This window comes from Salmo salar, chromosome ssa26, assembly GCF_905237065.1.
Source record: "Salmo salar chromosome ssa26, Ssal_v3.1, whole genome shotgun sequence".
Lineage (NCBI taxonomy): Eukaryota > Metazoa > Chordata > Actinopteri > Salmoniformes > Salmonidae > Salmo > Salmo salar.
The window spans coordinates 40,867,088-40,886,956 of record NC_059467.1 but is presented as its reverse complement, the minus strand read 5'-3'; the positions used below and the strand labels follow the sequence as shown (position 1 = coordinate 40,886,956).

The following is a 19,869-nucleotide window of genomic DNA, read 5'->3' as shown; positions in this document are numbered from 1 at the left end:
CTACCTGGGCTCGAACCAGGAACACATCAACAACAGCCACCCTCGAAGCAGCGTTACCCATGCAGAGCAAGGGGAACATCTACTCCAAGTCTCAGAGCGAGTAACGTTTGAAACGCTATTAGCGCGCACCCGCTAACTAGCTAGCCATTTCACATCGGTTACACCAGCCTAATCTTGGGAGTTGACAGGCTTGAAGTCATAAACAGCGCAATGCATGAAGAATTGCTAAGAGCTGCTGGCAAACACAAGGTGCTGTTTGAATGAATGCTACGAGCCTGCTGCTGCCTACTATCGCTCAGTCAGACTGCTCTATCAAATATCAAATCATAGACTTGATTATAATATAATAACACACAGAAATATGAGCCTTTGGTCATTAATATGGTCGAATTCGGAAGCTATCATCTCGAAAACAAAATGTTTTTTTTTTCTTCAGTGAAATACGGAACCGTTCCGTATTTTATCTAACGGGTGGCATCCCTAAGTCGAAATATTCCTGTTACATTGCACAACCTTCAATGTTATGTCGTAATTACGTAAAATTCTGGCAAATTAGTTCGCAACGAGCCACGGCAATGAACGCAAGAGCAGTAACACAATTTCATGTTAGCAGGCAATATTAACTAAATATACAGGTTTAAAAATATATACTTGTGTAATGATTTTAAAGAAAGGCATTGATGTTTATGGTTAGGTACATTGGTGCAGCGACAGTGCTTTTTTTCCCAAATGCGCTTGTTAAATCAACACCCGTTTGTCGAAGTAGGCTGCGATTCGATGAGAAATTAACAGGCACCGCATCGATTATATGCAACGCAGGACACGTTAGATAAACTAGTAATATCATCAACCATGTGTAGTTAACCTCTATGGGCTAGGTGGGACGCTTGCGTCCCACCTACTCAACAGCCAGTGTAATCCCGTGGCGCGATATTCAAATACCTAAAAAATGCAAAAACTTCAATTTTTCAAACATATGACTATTTTACACCATTTTAAAGACAACACTCTCGTTAATCTAACCACACTGTCCGATTTCAAAAAGGCTTTACAACGAAAGCAAAACATTAGATTATGTCAGCAGAGTACCCAGCCAGAAATAATCAGACACCCATTTTTCAAGCTAGCATATAATGTCATATAAACCCAAACCACAGCTAAATGCAGCACTAACCTTTGATGATCTTCATCAGATGACAACCCTAGGACATTGTTATACAATACATGCATGTTTTGTTCAATCAAGTTCATATTTATATCAAAAACCAGCTTTTTACATTAGCATGTGACTAGCATGTGACTAGCATTCCGACCGAACACTGCCGGTGAATTTACTAAATTACTCACGATAAACGTTCACAAAAAACATAACAATTATTTTAAGAATTATAGATACAGAACTCCTCTATGCACTCGATATGTCCGATTTTAAAATAGCTTTTCGGTGAAAGCACATTTTGCAATATTCTGAGTAGATAGCCCGGCATCACAGGGCTAGCTATTTAGACACCCAGCAAGTTTAGCACTCACCAAAGTCAGATTTACTATAAGAAAAATGTTATTACCTTTGCTGTTCTTCGTCAGAATGCACTCCCAGGACTTCTACTTCAATAACAAATGTTGGTTTGGTCCCAAATAATCCATTGTTATATCCAAATAGCGGCGTTTTGTTCGTGCGTTCAAGACACTATCCGAAAGGGTAAATAAGGGTTACGAGCATGGCGCATTTCGTGACAAAAAAATTCTAAATATTCCATTACCGTACTTTGAAGCATGTCAACCGCTGTTTAAAATCAATTTAAAATCAATTTTTATGCCATTTTTCTCGTAAAAAAAGCGATAATATTCCGACCGGGAAATCGTTTTTTATTACAAAGAGAGTGAAAGTAAAAGCATGCTATCCCCTCATGCACGAGCCTCAGTCTAATGGCCCTCTGATAGAGCACTTGCCAAACGCGCTAATGTGTTTCAGCCTGGGGATGGAATTACATCATTCAGCTTCTTCCCGCCTTCTGAGAGCCCATGGGAGCCGTAGGAAGTGTCATGTCATGCCAGAGATCCCCTGTATTTGTTAGAGATGATCAAGGAGGGCAAGAAATGGTCAGACAGGCCACTTCCTGTAAGGAATCTTCTCAGGTTTTGGCCTGCCAAATGAGTTCTGTTATACTCACAGACACCATTCAAACAGTTTTAGAAACTTTAGGGTGTTTTCTGTCCAATGCCAATAATTATATGCATATTCTAGTTACTGGGCAGGAGTAGTAACCAGATTAAATTGGGTACGTTTTTTATCCGGCCGTGCAAATACTGCCCCCTAGCCCCAACAGGTTAACTAGTGATTATGTTAAGATTGATAGTTTTTTATAAGATAAGTTTAATGCTAGCTAGCAACTTACCTTGGCTTCTTGCTGCCCTCACGTAACAGGTAGTCAGCCTGCCATGCAGGCTCCTCGTGGAGTGCAATGTAAGGCAGGTGGTTAGAGCGTTGGACTAGTAACCGGAAGGTTGCAAAAACGAATCCCCGAATCCCCCCTGAACAAGGCGTTCCTAGGTCGTCATTGTAAATAAGAATGTGTTCTTAATCTGACTTGCCTAGTTAAATAAAGGCATTTAAAAAAAAACTAAAAAAACGGCAAATCGGTGGCCAAAAATACCGATTCCCGATTGTTATGAACACTTGAAATCGGCCCTAATTAATTGGCCATTCCGATTAATCGGTCGACCTCTAATGGCCACATCTCAGGAGAACTGGAGTGCTGCTACCCAGGGTGCCTCGACATCAGCAGGCGGCTACACAGGCCTATCCCTGCAGGGCACCCTGCCAAGTCTCTCCATCCCTGCACCACACACACACACACACACACACACACACACACACACACACACAGCATCTCCACTCTGCGCAGTGCTGACACACTCTGTATGCAGTGCTGTGGGGATCTCTAGGGCAGGGCAGAAGAGACTGCTGGCTAGGGTAACAGTTTCAGCTTCCTGTAACAGAGTAGTCTGGCTCTATCCTGGGAGTGTGAGTGAGTGGATGGGTGCTGCTATCTTTCTTAATATCCAGCGCTATCGATAGTCAGCTTTCTGGCTTCTGAGAAATCCGTTGTGTAACACGGGATTTACGGACGAATTTGTATGGATTTAGAGTCAACCAAGAAGTGCTTTATGCAGTACTACCAGTGGGGGTAACTGAGGGAGGGGGAGAGGGAGAGAGAGTGTTCCTCTTTCTGTGTACTCTGACACATTAGTCAGTTCTCTAACCTCCAAGCTACCAGACTCGTCGATCAATGGCTTTGTTTATTTCTGGAACAATCGAACATTAGCTTGTTCTCTGATCAGTTTGAACCGTCAGGCTTTTGCCAAGGTTGGGTTGTCTTATCCAAGTAAGCATCACTGAGAGCTTTTTATTAAATGTTTTATTTTAGCTTTATTTTACCAGGTAAGTTGACTGAGAACACATTCTCATTTACAGCAACGACCTGGGGAATAGTTACAGGGGAGAGGAGGGGGGGATGAATGAGCCAATTGGAAGCTAGGGATGATTAGGTGGCCGTGATGGTATGAGGGCCAGATTGGGAATTTAGCCAGGACACCGGGGTTAACACCCCTACTCTTACAATAAGTGCAATGGGATCTTTAATGACCTCAGAGAGTCAGGACACCCGTTTAACGTCCCATCCGAAAGACAGCACCCTACACAGGGCAGTGTCCCCAATCACTGCCCTGGGGCATTGGGATATTTTATTTTGGAACAGAGGAAAGAGTGCATCCTACTGGCCCTCCAACACCACTTCCAACAGCATCTTGGTATCCCATCCAGGGACCTACTAGGAGCAACCCTGTTTAGCTTCAGAGGCAAGCCAGCAGTGGGATGCAGGATGGTATGCTGCTGGCAAAGCTGCTATCTGAGAAAGATCAGTTGGCTGGACAGTACGGTCCTTTGTGGATAGGTGGGTGGGTTGGGTGGATGACTCAGAGTCCAGAGCTAAGGCTGTGGGTGAATGGAAGGAATGGCCTCATCATGTGACTCTGACACCAGTGTTTTTAAGGTATTTTCATGGTAAATAATAAACATATAGGCCTAGAACAGTAGGGTTTCCATGGCAACCCACCCTCCTCAGGCTATAGCCTAACAATAAACCAATGGAGGCTTAAAGGCTCTGCATGGTCAATCCGGCATCTGAAGTGGCCATACAGCATTTACTGCAATCTTGCGCTTAGTGGAGCAGAGCTATTGTGGAGGAAGTTTTCAAGGAAGTGACTTTGTGTTTAAACAGGGTGTACCGCCCCTACCTACCAATCATGCTCTATGGATCCCTCCACATTGTTAAAACAATTGAGAGGCGCCCGGCGCTGCAGTATGGAGCTTGATTTGTCCTCTGCATGCCTCCGGAGGCTCCACATTTTTGCATCAAGCATAAATTGGCTTTTAGCTGCTAGGCTAAAAGCTAGGCTAAAAGCTAAGCTAAGGTTGCATGCTATTTGTGTAGTTTCATGTTAGTGAGGTCTTAGGGAGGTGTTAGCTTTCTTTCACTACCTCGTTATGCTGGCCGTGGCTAGCTGCTAAACACCAGGTAGCTTCCACTACCCCCGCATGCACACAACTAATTTGTCATCACCCTGCTGCTCTGTGTGAAACCGCTGTCAATAGATGGAGGCATTAGCAGAAAGCATCGTTTACCATGACTGGATAGCGCTAGCGCTAATCTCCTTAACTGCTTTGTGCCTGTGATAACTGGCTACGTTGGGCTGGGTTGTCATGTGCATTCGAGGATCACTCTGCAGCCTCTTCTCTTAAAGTAGATAGGACATAGGACAAACACTTTTTGGAGTGTTACAATTTTATACGAGCTACACAATATGTCTAGATTCTGTGGTGAGAATGATATGTTAGAGTACCGTATTGGTGTAACAACCGTGTGAAGTTGCCCTTATACACCGCTCTAATGTCAGTTTTGAAGTTTGTTAGTTAGGCCTTGTTAGTTAGGGTTAGGATTCAGGGAGGGAAAGCTGGTCCTGGATCTGTGACTTGGTCAACTTCTACCAGGGATTGTCTGCTCCAAGATGCCTCAGAGGTTGCTCAAAACAAGAACCCTTCAACCATTTGAAGTTTCTCTCTCTTCTCTCTTCTCTCCTCTCTCTCTCTCCTCTCCTCTCCTCTCCTCTCCTCTCTCTCTCTCCTTTCACTGAACACTGCACTACTGTTTATCTTGGAATGTCCTGGGAACGTTTGTATCCAAAGAAGGAACTTCTGCTCTCAGCTGACCTCCATCATTGTTTGGGGCAGAATTCATGTTCCACCATGCTTCTTTGCTCCACATTTGTTTTCTGTTTGTCGTAGATGGCACTCTGGATCAAGGAGGGATAATTAATCTCAAGCTCCGTGTGGAACTGCGTTTGAATGTGTCAACCTTTAGTAGAGGGGACGCATACCTCTCATTTCTCAGACTTAAAGAACCAAACACACAAAGGGTCAAAAGTTCAACGGGTGAAGAAACATGGCATATTTTTGATTCTTATCACATGCCTCATCTAGAGAGAAAAAAACAAGGAACCTGTAGTTGAGGAACAGGAATGATAATGAGGTGAATGTTTGGCCAGGATATGACTTTAAAAAACAGGGAGCCCACTGTATGCGCTGTGAGAAATGACATCACATCTCTGGCATCTTAGCAGTGTTGAAAATCAAACCAGTGTGACAGCCATGCCCTAGGCGCCGACGACACAGAATCCGATTATGGCAGCCCCTCCCGCACCTCTCTGATTCAGAGGGGTTGGGTTAAATGCGGGAGACACATTTCAGTTGAAGGCATTCAGTTGTACAACTGACTAGGTATCTCCCTTTCCCTAGAGGCTGAAAGGGAGCCTCAGGAGTGACCATGTGAGTCACTTTAGATGAGGGATGGGCAACATTAATGGGGGGTGGGGACCACAAAAAATCTGAACTCATCATGAGGGGCTGCAGTTGCTTGCGAGTCTGCGTACTCACACGTGTATTTTATTGATCCGAGGGCCGCCAGTTGCCCATCCCTGCTCTAAGAGTTGTACAAAGTGAGTAGAATCTTACTCAAAATAATTCACAGCTGTAATGGCTGCCTAATATCAAAATAAGCAGCTAGGTCTAGAATGGTCCCATGTGTAGATGGGCAACTTTGCTGGGGGTGGGGGCCTTCAAAAGGTTGCCCGTCCCTGCTTTAGACCAAAGCAGAGTAGAATGTGACAGTTAGTTGTCCAGTTATTTATTATCTCCTTGTATTAGCAGACGTACCGTTCTGCATGCGTGTATATTGAGAACTGATAGGGGTAAATCTCAAGGCGTTCCTCATATCCTCTGTTCTCCACCCTATCCCCGCTTCCTTCGTAAAATGTCAGAGGGAAGCGATGTCCCTCAATCCTAACCTTACCATCATGGAGAAAACATAACAGCTAAATTCCTCAATCCTAACCTTACCATCATGGAGAAAACACAACAGCTAAACTCCTCAATCCTAACCTTACCATCATGGAGAAAACATAACAGCTAAACTCCTCAATCCTAACCTTACCATCATGGAGAAAACACAACAGCTAAACTCCTCAATCCTAACCTTACCATCATGGAGAAAACATAACAGCTAAATTCCTCAATCCTAACCTTACCATCATGGAGAAAACATAACAGCTAAACTCCTCAAGCCTAACCTTACCATCATGGAGAAAACATAACAGCTAAACTCCTCAATCCTAACCTTACCATCATGGAGAAAACATAACAGCTAAACTCCTCAATCCTAACCTTACCATCATGGAGAAAACATAACAGCTAAATTCCTCAACCCTAACCTTACCATCATGGAGAAAACACAACAGCTAAACTCCTCAATCCTAACCTTACCATCATGGAGAAAACATAACAGCTAAACTCCTCAATCCTAACCTTACCATCATGGAGAAAACATAACAGCTAAACTCCTCAATCCTAACCTTACCATCATGGAGAAAACATAACAGCTAAACTCCTCAATCCTAACCTTACCATCATGGAGAAAACATAACAGCTAAACTCCTCAATCCTAACCTTACCATCATGGAGAAAACATAACAGCTAAACTCCTCAACCCTAACCTTACCATCATGGAGAAAACACAACAGCTAAACTCCTCAATCCTAACCTTACCATCATGGAGAAAACATAACAGCTAAACTCCTCAATCCTAACCTTACCATCATGGAGAAAACATAACAGCTAAACTCCTCAATCCTAACCTTACCATCATGGAGAAAACATAACAGCTAAACTCCTCAATCCTAACCTTACCATCATGGAGAAAACATAACAGCTAAACTCCTCAATCCTAACCTTACCATCATGGAGAAAACATAACAGCTAAACTCCTCAATCCTAACCTTACCATCATGGAGAAAACATAACAGCTAAACTCCTCAACCCTAACCTTACCATCATGGAGAAAACATAACAGCTAAACTCCTCAATCCTAACCTTACCATCATGGAGAAAACATAACAGCTAAACTCCTCAACCCTAACCTTACCATCATGGAGAAAACATAACAGCTAAACTCCTCAATCCTAACCTTACCATCATGGAGAAAACATAACAGCTAAACTCCTCAATCCTAACCTTACCATCATGGAGAAAACATAACAGCTAAACTCCTCAATCCTAACCTTACCATCATGGAGAAAACATAACAGCTAAACTCCTCAATCCTAACCTTACCATCATGGAGAAAACATAACAGCTGATCCAAGACCAGCGTCTGAAGGCATCATCATCATCACTCTCCTGTGTCTCCGCAAATCAAAGAGCCCAGGTCTGTGATTGACAGCTATAGGAGGTCCCGCCCATCACTGTTTTAAAGCCTTTCTTGTCCTCGCACCACCTCTTTATTGGACGCTTCCAGACGTGTTGACACATTGCCTCCCGTTCCATGCCCGTGGCCACACATAGCCAGGCCCAGTCATCAGCACCCCTACATTTTAGCATTGTTGTACACAGACACACACACACACACAAACACACACACCTAAGCATCTGGTGCCGAGTTTGTGTACAGTCGGTACAGAAAACATCCCCTGCTTTCAATGAGGAGCGCTTGTAATAAAGATAATCTAACGATTTACCTAATGATATATAAGGAGGGCATTTGCACAACATGTTTCACAACAGCACACAACAAAATTCCAGAGACATATTGAGCGACCAACTGATACCAATCACGACCACACCCAGAGACAGATGGCTGACTTAAGCCCTAGCCACATGAACTGACCACTGGTGTAAATAACAACATTCCATGAATATCGCAAAGCACCCAGACACGAATTACCAGAAATACACACACACACACACACACTTAGGTGTGTTGGACTCCGAGGACAAAGGACACTGCCAAGGGCCAATGGGAAGTCGACACCACCTGGAGAGTGGACCGTCCCTCCACTCATCGACCAGTCAGGAGAGCGGACCTACTAGACTCAACACACTGTTATTTCATTGTATAAATTGGATGTACACTATGTTTCGGGGCTCTCTCTTCTGCTAGTTCCCTAAGAGCTAAACGAACGAGCCCGTGCACGCTCAGCCAAATATCTTTGTCTCATAATAAACTGCCTTACTATATACTGAATCCACCTGGTCCATCGTCTTGACTTGGTTTCCTTCTCAAATAACTAATCATCAACACGCTCGCGAGGGAATTCTACCCCAGTGGGGAACTTCAAAACAAAGACGGCTAACCTTCAATTTAGGAGTCCTCGCATCCACTACGCCACCTGCTTCGAAGGAATTCAGCCATTTCAGTTAAACAAGCTCACGGGTGGTAGTGAAAGCTACAATAATGCAAAATGAAATGGATGTCTTTTGTGATGAAGACCTTTCAAAACTATCTTTCTGTCGTTGCTCTTTAGAACATGCATCCAAGCATGTACCCTGAACTAGGTAGTTAGCGCTATTTGTAGCCCATTGCTATATGAGAACATTCTATCTGGATAATATCAGCTAGGTAATAGATGATTTAACTACTGGATAATACAGCAGGTGATGTGGGTGGCTGTAGATGACATGGCAATGCTGGGTCCTATTTACTATTTACTACACTGCCTCATCCATACAGTGGGGGGAAAAAGTATTTGATCCCCTGCTGATTTTTGAACGTTTGCCCACTTACAAAGAAATGATCAGTCTATAATTTTAATGCTAGGTTTATTTGAACAGTGAGAGACAGAATAACAACAAAAAAATCCAGAAAACACATTAAAAATGTTATAAAATGATTTGCATTTTAATGAGGGAAATAAGTATTTGACCCCTCTGCAAAACATGACTTAGTACTTGGTGGTCAGACGTTTCTTGTAGTTGGCCACCAGGTTTGCACACATCTCAGGAGGGATTTTGTCCCACTCCTCTTTCTCCAAGTCATTAAGGTTTCGAGGCTGACGTTTGGCAACTTGAACCTTCAGCGCCCTCCACAGATTTTCTATGGGATTAAGGTCTGGAGACTGGCTAGGCCACTCCAGGACCTTAATGTGCTTCTTCTTGAGCCACTCCTTTGTTGCCTTGGCCGTGTGTTTTGGGTCATTGTCATGCTGGAATACCCACCCACGACCCATTTTCAATGCCCTGGCTGAGGGAAGGAGGTTCTCACCCAAGATTTGACGGTACATGGCCCCGTCTATCGTCCCTTTGATGCGGTGAAGTTGTCCTGTCCCCTTAGCAGAAAAACACCCCCAAAACATAATGTTTCCACCACCATGTTTTGACGGTGGTTATGGTGTTCTTGGGGTCATAGGCAGAATTCCTCCTTCTCCAAACATGGCGAGTTGAGTTGATGCCAAAGAGCTCCATTTTGGTCTCATCTGACCACAACACTTTTACCAGTTGTCCTCTGAATCATTCAGATGTTCATTGGCAAACTTCAGACGGGCATGTATATGTATTTTTGAGCAGGGGGACTTGGCGGGCGCTGCAGGATTTCAGTCCTTCACAGCGTAGTGTGTTACCAATTGTTTTCTTGGTGACTATGGTCCCAGCTGCCTTGAGATCATTGACAAGATCCTCCCGTGTAGTTCTGGGCTGATTCCTCACCGTTCTCATGATCATTGCAACTCCACCAGGTGAGATCTTGCATGGAGCCCCAGGCCGAGGGATATTGACAGTTCTTTTGTGTTTCTTCCATTTGCGAATAATCGCACCAAATGTTGTCACCTTCTCACCAAGCTGATTGGCGATGGTCTTGTAGCCCATTCCAGCCTTATGTAGGTCTACAATCTTGTCCCTGACATCCTTGGAGAGCTCTTTGGTCTTGGCCATGGTGGAGAGTTTGGAATCTGATTGATTGATTGCTTCTGTGGACAGGTGTCTTTTATACAGGTAACAAGCTGCGGTTAGGAGCACTCCCTTTAAGAGTGTGCTCCTAATCTCAGCTCGTTACCTGTATAAAAGACACCTGGGAGCCAGAAATGTTTCTGATTGAGAGGGGGTCAAATACTTATTTCCCTCATTAAAATGCAAATCAATTTCTAACATTTTTGACGTGTTTTTCTGGATTTTTTTGTTGTTATTCTGTCGCTCACTGTTCAAATAAACCTACCATTAAAATTATAGACTGATCATTTCTTTGTCAGTGGGCAAACATACAAAATCAGCAGGGGATCAAATACTTTTTCCCCCCACTGTATTCTCATTCACCCCTTTAGATGTGTGTGTATTAGGTAGTTGTAGGGGAATTGTTAGATTACTTGTTAGATATTACTGCACTGTCGGAACTTGAAGCACAAGCATTTCGCTACACTCTCATTAACATCTGCTAACCATGTGTATGTGACCAATAAAACTTGATTTGATTAATCCTTAGTGAGTGGTACTAGATTAGGGGAGTTGGATTAATCATTTAGTACAGTAGCAGGAGATTATGAGGAGTTGGATTAATCCTTTAGTACAGTAGCAGGAGATTAGGAGGAGTTGGATTAATCCTTTAGTACAATAGCAGGGGATTAGGGGGAGTTGGATTAATCCTGTAGTACTATAGCAGGGGATTAGGGGGAGTTGGATTAATCCTGTAGTACTATAGCAGGGGATTAGGGGGAGTTGGATTAATCCTGTAGTACTGTAGCAGGAGATTAGGGGGAGTTAGATTAATCCTGTAGTACTGTAGCAGGAGATTAGGGGGAGTTGGATTAATCCTTTAGTCAGTGGTATTGCTGTGACTATATAAGCAGGATGGACTGTTTACATCACCGTGCTACGCCTCATTACACATGAAGCGATATTGACAGAAGCAGGAAATGGTGTGTGTGCATGTCTGCGTGTGCATGTCTGCGTGTGCATGTCTGCGTGTGCATGTCTGCGTGTGCATGTCTGCGTGTGCATGTGTGACAGTCAGAGAGAAAGAATGTGAGATTTCACAGGAATCAGATGCCTGACATGGGCAGTCAGAGGAAGCTCACAACTCTGCCCTACTCCAGTTAAGGGATGGAGGGGTGAATCATTTTGCTGACTCACTGGAGAAAGTCAGTCAGGTCCCTCTCCTAGTGTGTGGCCAGGGAAACCAACACAGATTGTAGGGCTGCCACTGCCCCATCTTCCACTCCACTGAAACAGGAAATGGACACTTCCAGATCCCAATCAGTATCACTTACCGATAAAGGCCAGATTACATACTTCATCCGTGTGGCTTCCTTTTAGGCTTTAGACAGTGAGGTAATCCCCATCTCTCCCCACTCTCACTTTTCTCACAAACGGTGGGGCGGTGCAGGGATGTGTGACTGTGTGTGTGTGAAATGCTAGGTACTCTGGCAGTGGTGGTGGTAAAAGCTGTGTCACCCTCTGGAATGCCTAGCCTCATGTGGCTAGTGCTAACTAGCTAGTTGAGATGGTTGTTTGCTTGGCCTGCCTAGCCTCATGTGGCTAGTGCTAACTAGCTAGCTGAGAGGGTTGTTGATTGCCGCCTGAATGATGTGGAAGTTGGTTAGAATGGTGTAGTGTTGTCAGCAATGTGGAGGTTGGTTAGGATGGTGTAGTGTTGTCAGCAATGTGGAGGTTGGTTAGGATGGTGTAGTGTTGTCAGCAATGTGGAGATTGGTTAGGATGGTGTAGTGTTGTCAGCAATGTGGAGATTGGTTGGGATGGTGTAGTGTTGTCAGCAATGTGGAGATTGGTTAGGATGGTGTAGTGTTGTCATTATGGAGAGAGTTGTACAGTATCTGATCTGTTTCCTGCTGGCAAATCTGGCTGATTGAAATGAACTGAACAAAAGTATTTTTTCTCTACGTGTATTCAAGTTGCAAGGGACTCTTAACTAGGCAGCCATTTTTGGCTTTTCAGAGGGGCTTACGTTAAATGAAAGGTGTCACAGATGTGTGTCTCAGATGGTGCATCCAGGAGACAAACAAGCGTGCTGATTGTTGTGATGAGGAGAGACTTTCATCTCAACTACGCCCACTCATTTCCATTATGTCCCACAACTAACTCATAATGTCCCACAACTAACTCATAATGTCCCACAACTAACTCATTATGTCCCACAACTAACTCATTATGTCCCACAACTAACTCATAATGTCCCACAACTAACTCATAATGAGCTACTGGCATTAGGGGGAATAGGTCAGTCTTTCTCCATCTTTCTCTCACTCTCTCGCTCCCTCTCAATTTTTTTTCTCTTTACTGTCTCAGTTTCTCTCTCTGACCCATTGGGCCAGTAACCGAAAAATGTACGCTTATTCTAATACCCGAGCCGACAAGGTGAAAAATCTGCTGATGTGCCCTTGAGCAAGGCACTTAACCCTAATTTGCTCAAGGGGCGCTGTACTATTATGACTGACCCTGTAAGCAACACATTTCACTGCACCTATCTGGTGTATGTGACAATAAAAACTGTTTTACTTGTTCTCTCTCTCTTTCTGTCTCTATTTTTGTATTGCACCCTCCATCTGTCTCTCTCGTGCACTTATTTTATTCTGCCTCACGCCCTGCTTCACACCCTGCTTCACGCCCTGCTTCACGCCCTGCATGTTGCCCATATCTGTGTTGAGTCATCAGGTTGCGTCTACCTGTTGTGGTTCACTATGAGAGAGTTTGTCAGACAAACTCTTCAGTGGTTTCAGTTTCAAACCCAGTGTCCAGCACACCAATTCAGTGTCTCAGATCTTCTAGAATTCTTACCAAGATATTATACCAAGGTAAACACCACCACTTAAACTGAATGGAGAAAGTCATGGTTGAAGGTTCTCAAATCTTTTGTCGGTTTCAAAGCAAGAACTTAGTATGGGACAGAGTATGGGGTTTGCCCCTTATCTTGCATCCCTCATTTATCAAATCAAATGTTATTTGTCAAATGCGCCGAATACACAGGTGTAGATCTAACCATTAAATACTTACTTAATACTTACCTTAATGCAGTTCAAGAAATAGAGTTAAGAAAATATTGACTGAACAAACTAAAGAAAAAAATTATATAAAAAGTAACACAATAAAATAGGCTATATACAGGGGTACCGGTACCGAGTCAATGTGGAGGCTATATACAGGGGGTACCGGTACTGAGTCAATGTGTGGCGGTACAGGTTAGTGTAGGTAGGGGTAAAGTCTGACTTAAGTTCCAAGGCATGGTGGTTATAGGGGGTAGGGAGAGGGTGTTGTGGGGAGAGGGTGTTGTGGGGGGTGGGGAGAGGGTGTTGTGGGGGGTAGGGAGAGGGTGGTTGGTCGGCAGTCTTCATAGAACTGCACATGTGGAAGACCTCTAACAATGGCATCTTTATGTGCTCTGTTTGAAGAGCTTGATTGTTCAAACGGACCTTTGGACTCGACCAACGCTCGTGTCAACGCTGGTGCCTCTGCATACTATTATTAACATGCCGAAGTCAAGTCACAATTTCCTGCGTTGGCCAGGGTCAGTAGATGACTAATTTGAGCGCAGAGTCATTTTGCGTGCAGAGAGATCCTCATAAGGAGTTAGTTTGTTCCAGTGTAAGATCCTGTGACACTTGTAGCTTTGGGTGGACATGTTTCATTGCACCCGGAGGATGCAGCTTGACTTTCAGCGTTTCTCTTAAATTACCACAGTCCATGCTAGCGTTAGTGTTGCTGCTAATTCCCTTAGGCCCACAACTTAAATTCTTCTCCTTTCCTCCTGCTGGGTTTGAACCGATTGAACACAAAGAAGCACAGAGCAAGATTCATTGTGGGGAATTTCCGTTGGAGAGATTTCAACCGTTATTTTCTAGTTAAGGGGTCAATAGTATTTTGTTTCAAGGGGGTTTTGGGATCACGTTGTGGCTTTTCAATACATCTCTTTAGTTGAATCACTCAGGTTTATTTAGTTAACCAACTCAACCAGATCACCTCCAGCATGGCTAACATTCCCCATTTCAAGATCCAAATGATGTTCACTTTTAATGAAGTAACACCTGGTAAAGTAATGCTCTAACTAGTCTTAACAACATTGGTTTAAAATGATGTTATGTAGTGTGTTAGTTGGCCTAATTGCTTTGTAATTGCATAATAATGGATATTAGCATATTTTGTTTCTTTTGTTACGAAATGGTGTCAATGTTCACTGTTTTTTAAGCAGGACCTGTAATCCCTCAGTCTGTCACCTTAAAATACTATATGAAGGAATCACACTGGAAATCTGGCATGGAGCTCTAGGACCTTGTCCTTGAGCAACTGCTACCTTTAAAACCCATTGCATTCTTGTCTCTCCCTTTAAACAGTCTGGGGGAAACATGACTCAATTTAACCCCATGATTAACCAAACCACGTTAACCACAACAACTTTAGCCAGAATGACCTAAGAAGGTGTGGGATTACAGGGGAAACGGTTAGCAATTAGCCTGGGTTAAACAGTATCTGCGAAGAGTGATTGGTGTGCTCAACTCACAAAAGTTTTTGTAGTAGAAAAAGGTATTTGGGTGCTAGGTTCAAAAGGCAAACATTTGAAAAAAGGAAGAACCTGAACTCACTGGAATATTCTTTTGAGTTTTAATGTATTTTTTTTAGCAGCAGAGGTCAGAGCGAATGGACGTGTTTCGGTGACAGCCTTCGTCAGCGGTTATTTTTTAAACGTATCTGCCCACACACGCTGTGGCATAAAACTGGATCTACACACACACACACACACACACACACACACACACACACACACACACACACACACACACACACACACGCTGTGGCATAAAACTGGATCTACACACACACACACACACACACACACACACACCCTGTGGCATAATTGTGATACAGGCTGTGTCTAGTCATCGACTCTTTTTGATCTTATTGTGAAAGTTGTTGAACCCTCAGATTGCATTAGGTGAGTCGTAGACACACCATTGTGGATAATGATAGGATGTGTTCAGAGAAGCTGTGTGAGTCAGTGAGCAGAAGTGAGATCTTGCATGTCTACAGACTCAATGGCTGTGTTTACATAGGCAGCCCAATTCTGAGATTTTCTTTTCTCCACTAATTGCTATTTTGACCAATCAGATCAGCTCTGAAAAAGATCTGATGCGAAAAGATCTGATGTGATTGGTCAAAAGAACAATTAGTGACCAATTAGTGTAAACTCAGCCAAAGACGAGACATGAAGGAAATGGACGTGAGCAACATGTAGTGAAGTACAGTAAGTAGCCTTTTTACTGTAACACTTGGTGACCTGTCCTATACAAGACAGCCATATGTTGGGTATGAGCCTACATCACTTGAAGCAGTATTGGGCCTGAAAATGCACATAAACTATGTATAGTCCATGTATGGGGATGTTGTTGCTGTGTTCACTCATCAGCATCACATGGGGCCAGGAGACTCCCAATACAACCCAGCATGAAACATGAGCTTATAGCTGCAACCCATCAGAGCAGTCGCTCCACTGTCTGTCAACTCAGCCTCTCTTTTGTTCTCTTCTCTGAGGGCCCAATGTGACCCTAATGGCGCTTTTAAAAATTCACACATACACAACGGCTCTGTTCTTCTCTCTCCTTCAGGAGTCACTAATTAACTCATCCTATATGATTACGGTCTGTGTCTCCGCTCATCGCTGCGTGACCCAGTGCCCACATTGTAGTGTCCCCGACATAGAAAGCTCTTATTATCCACCACAGATGGGAGGCACTAATGGAATTCCTACAGAATGTTGCACATGTGTAAGATCTGACTGGAACTGTAATTATTTACCCTGCTGTTGAAAAGGAAGAGGATCCATCATGAAGTCAATGTGACTCAGTGTGGCTAATCTGTCCATGTGCTCTTCTACTTTGTAGATAGTTCTATTTTTAATTAGGAGGACTTCTTTACTGTGCCCTTGCCTTTTTAATGAACCCTGCCTCCAAAGTGTATTGATGAATGTCACGTTAGCTCGGTGCTAGGTTACTCATAACCACAGCTTTTCTAATGTATTCTATGGAAAGTAGATCTGTGCATCTGGAGATGGATTACAACAAGAACAGGGCTATGTCTCTGTTGTCCACTCACTCTCTGATCCCATGCCCAGTTGCAGTCCATGACATCACACAGCAGTTGCTGTAGTCAGGGGTCGCGTGTCCCTATCAGTAGCAGGACACTTAAGCAATAAGGCCAGAGGGAGTGTGGTATATGGCCAATATACCACGGCTAAGGGCTGTTTTTATGCACGACGCAATGCGGAGTGCCTGGATACAGCCCTTAGCCGTAGTATATTCGCCATATACCACACTCCATCTGGCCTTATTGCTATTATGAACTGGTTACCAACGTAATTAGAGCAGTAAAAATAAATGTTTTGACATACCCGTGGTATACGGTCTGATATACAACGGCTGTCAGCCAATCAGCATTCAGGGCTCGAACCAGCCAGTTTATAATAACCTTTATAGCACAGCAGCACAAGACAAGGGCACCTCGGGAGCTATCCCAGCCCACCCTTCCTGCATGCTCTCTACTCTGGCTCCACTCCACTGAAGCTAAACAGTCCCTCATGTTTCCTATCGAAAAAAGCTATGAAGCGCATATTTCTGCTCTGATATAATACAGTTTGGCAGTGCTGTTTTTGTTTCTGACCACACCCCTGTTGTAGTTGTCATAGACTTCTACCTGTGAACCAATGGAATTGTAAGTTCGCTCCTTTGATCACTTCTCCAGCTGCTTCTTAAAGGACCAGGACCAAGTCTCTCTTGTTGCATGCTGGATGCTAGCCATGGTCCTGCTCATCCCAATATTATCTGAGGAAGATTTACTGTGGCAGATATGGAGCTAGCCAAGCCTGCGGAACAATACATATGTTGTCTGCCATAAATGTGTCCGCTCTAACTAGGGATGGTTTTACACAGACCAGGTGGATGTACACACGGTACACCCAAGTAAATCATTCAGACTTTTTAATGGTTCCCACTCCAGTCTCATGTATAACGTGGAATTTTGAGCATCGAAGAGTACCTGGAATGTTCCACGGTCTGCTGTTTGACCCTAGTTTGCTTCCTTCACCTTGAATAATGTGTCAGATTCATGGGTGGGTTCCAAGATGCATTTCTTCCTCAATAGAGCAGGAAGTGAAGTAGGGATACTGGTTGGCTGTCTCGTCTGACCTGTACTTTTTGGATGGGGCAGGTTAGCTAGGTCATGGCTAGAAGGGGTACAGCTTTTGTCAAGTTAAATTAAAAATGAAATTGCACTTTAGCTAACCCTAACCCTTTTCCTAACGTAATTCTCCTAACCTGCTACGTTAACTCTTTGATGATTGTCTTAAAGCTCCCTGGAGCATATCTCATTCACAGCCTGTCATCTAGCCTTTCAACATCTCACCCTGACTGGTTTCCACATCATCAACTCCTATCCAGTACTCCAATAGTATTGACTTGGCACTCTAATGCAGTTTCACCTCAATATGCTCAATATGGGAACATTGTGTGTTAACTTTTCCTCTGTGTCTGCCTGTGGACAGTTTGTCTGGCGGGCGAGTCACAAATAGAGCTGTGAGGTCACTGATGCCGGCTGCGATCCGGACGTGTTTGTGTGGCCCAGCCCTACCAGTAGCAAAGCGTCCTGGGTTCTGCCGCCAGTGGCGCGTCCTCCAGTGAAATGTGAATAAGAGCAGGGAGGTGTGCTCCCGCGGTCTCCGGCCCATTTACTCGGACACTCTGCCCATCAGGCTGCGGTGGCTCAACCCGTCCTGGCGCGCCTCCGCCTTGCGTTAGCACGCTAACCACCCGTTTTACTAGCGCGCGTGTTAGCAGGCACCGAGCTGAAGTGAACGGCGGTCGCGATGCTAGGATAAGGGAGTGGACCGAGCGGCCCGGTTGTTTTCTCCCCATTCCAGATGCACAAAGTGCAGCTCAAAAAGTGATTCACGGAGGAATTTGTTTACTTGCGGCGGAGGCTACAAATAACTGCAGGGTTTATAAAGGGTGAATAAGGACTTCCCCTCCAGGCAGCTGTACAACACAAACAGAGCCAGAGGGGAATTACTGGACTCTTATTAAAGCACACCACTAAACATGTTACAGCAGGTCCACATGGATTGCATTACCCAATGGACACCCCCCCATTTCCTGTATAATGCATGAATACAGATCTATTCCATGTTATTAGACTGAATGAAATATGGCTCTGAGGTGTACTTGATCAAAGAAATGTCTTGAGGTTGGCTCATGGTGGTTGTTATCCCAGATTGGTTGACCCACAAACATGCCCACCCCTACCAGTCTTTTCCGACATGGACATATAACCTTGTGTCGCCTGCATGGATTTGCTCTCATCCCCTCTCTCTTCTCTGTCCTCTGCAGGCATTTGGGAATGCAAAAACTGCCCACAACAACAACTCGAGTCGCTTTGGCAAGTTCATCCAAGTGAATTACCAGGAGAGTGGCACTGTCCGAGGGTGAGAAAGACCCATTCAGATATTACATTTCAAGTCATTGTTTACCTTGTTTGACCTACAGCTCCTACATCCTAGTTGACTGGCTATGTCCCCTGGCTCCTCATCTATATGAATCTATATTCAGGCACCGTGGACGCTGATTAAGGCAGCCCTCTCTGATTCAGAGAGGTTCGGGGGCTGCCTTAATCAGCGTAAATGTGGAAGACAAATTTCGGTTGAATGCATTCAGTTGCTCAACTGACTAGGTGTCCCCATCCCCTGTCTTATTCTGTGTCCCCTGTCTATTCTATGTCCCCTGCTAACACATCTATAGTCCTACCAGTCTATAGTCCCTCAGTTCTACATCTATACTCATCCTTGTTACAGTTCTACTTGGCCTCCATAGTGAATTTGGTGGCAGCTCAGAGTGCATTGTCCAATGCCGATATCTGATCAAGTTGGTCCCGATATTCCCCCCATGTTGTGACTGACGCCAGGTCTGTGCTGTTTGTTCCAGAGCCTATGTGGAGAAGTACCTTCTGGAGAAATCAAGACTGGTCTACCAGGAGCACAATGAACGGTAAGCATTCACACTGAATCATCCTACTGCCACACACACAATCATCATCATACACTATTGGACTGTAGTATCATATTAGTGCAGAACACTAAGGACATAACGTTGTATTCACATAGAATCAGACATTGATCATTTCCATAATCGTGTTGTAGACTGAGTACATGTTGTGGTGTTGGAACACTTACACAGTAAACCACACTGGGTAAACAAATACACAATGAATGACTAGTTGGAGAATCATTTATTTTCACCACAGTGTAGAAAAGTGAAGGTCTCTGAATTCGCCCTGTCTATATAGAGACAATTTGATAAGCTAGAATCCAGAATTGAGTAGCTCTCACAAACTAGGCCAGATCCTTCCACTGAGGTTGTCTTTGCTGCGAGAACTTCAACTCAGTGTGAATAACAACTCCATTCTATATAAAAGGGATCATGTGGGAATGATTGCGCCACATG

The 19,869-nt window shown here is 44.1% G+C and overlaps 1 protein-coding gene across 16 annotated transcripts in view; it reads left to right on the top strand.

Moving 5' to 3' along the window:
- myo9aa (myosin IXAa) overlaps positions 1 to 19,869 on the top strand; it is a 202,530-nt gene that overhangs the window by 68,076 nt on the left and 114,585 nt on the right. For all 16 annotated transcript variants that reach the window (XM_045708257.1, XM_045708250.1, XM_045708251.1 and 13 more), the window contains 2 exons: positions 18,760 to 18,854; positions 19,351 to 19,413. In XM_045708257.1, the coding sequence (XP_045564213.1) occupies positions 18,760 to 18,854; positions 19,351 to 19,413 (158 nt within the window). The remainder of the gene's footprint in view (positions 1 to 18,759; positions 18,855 to 19,350; positions 19,414 to 19,869) is intronic.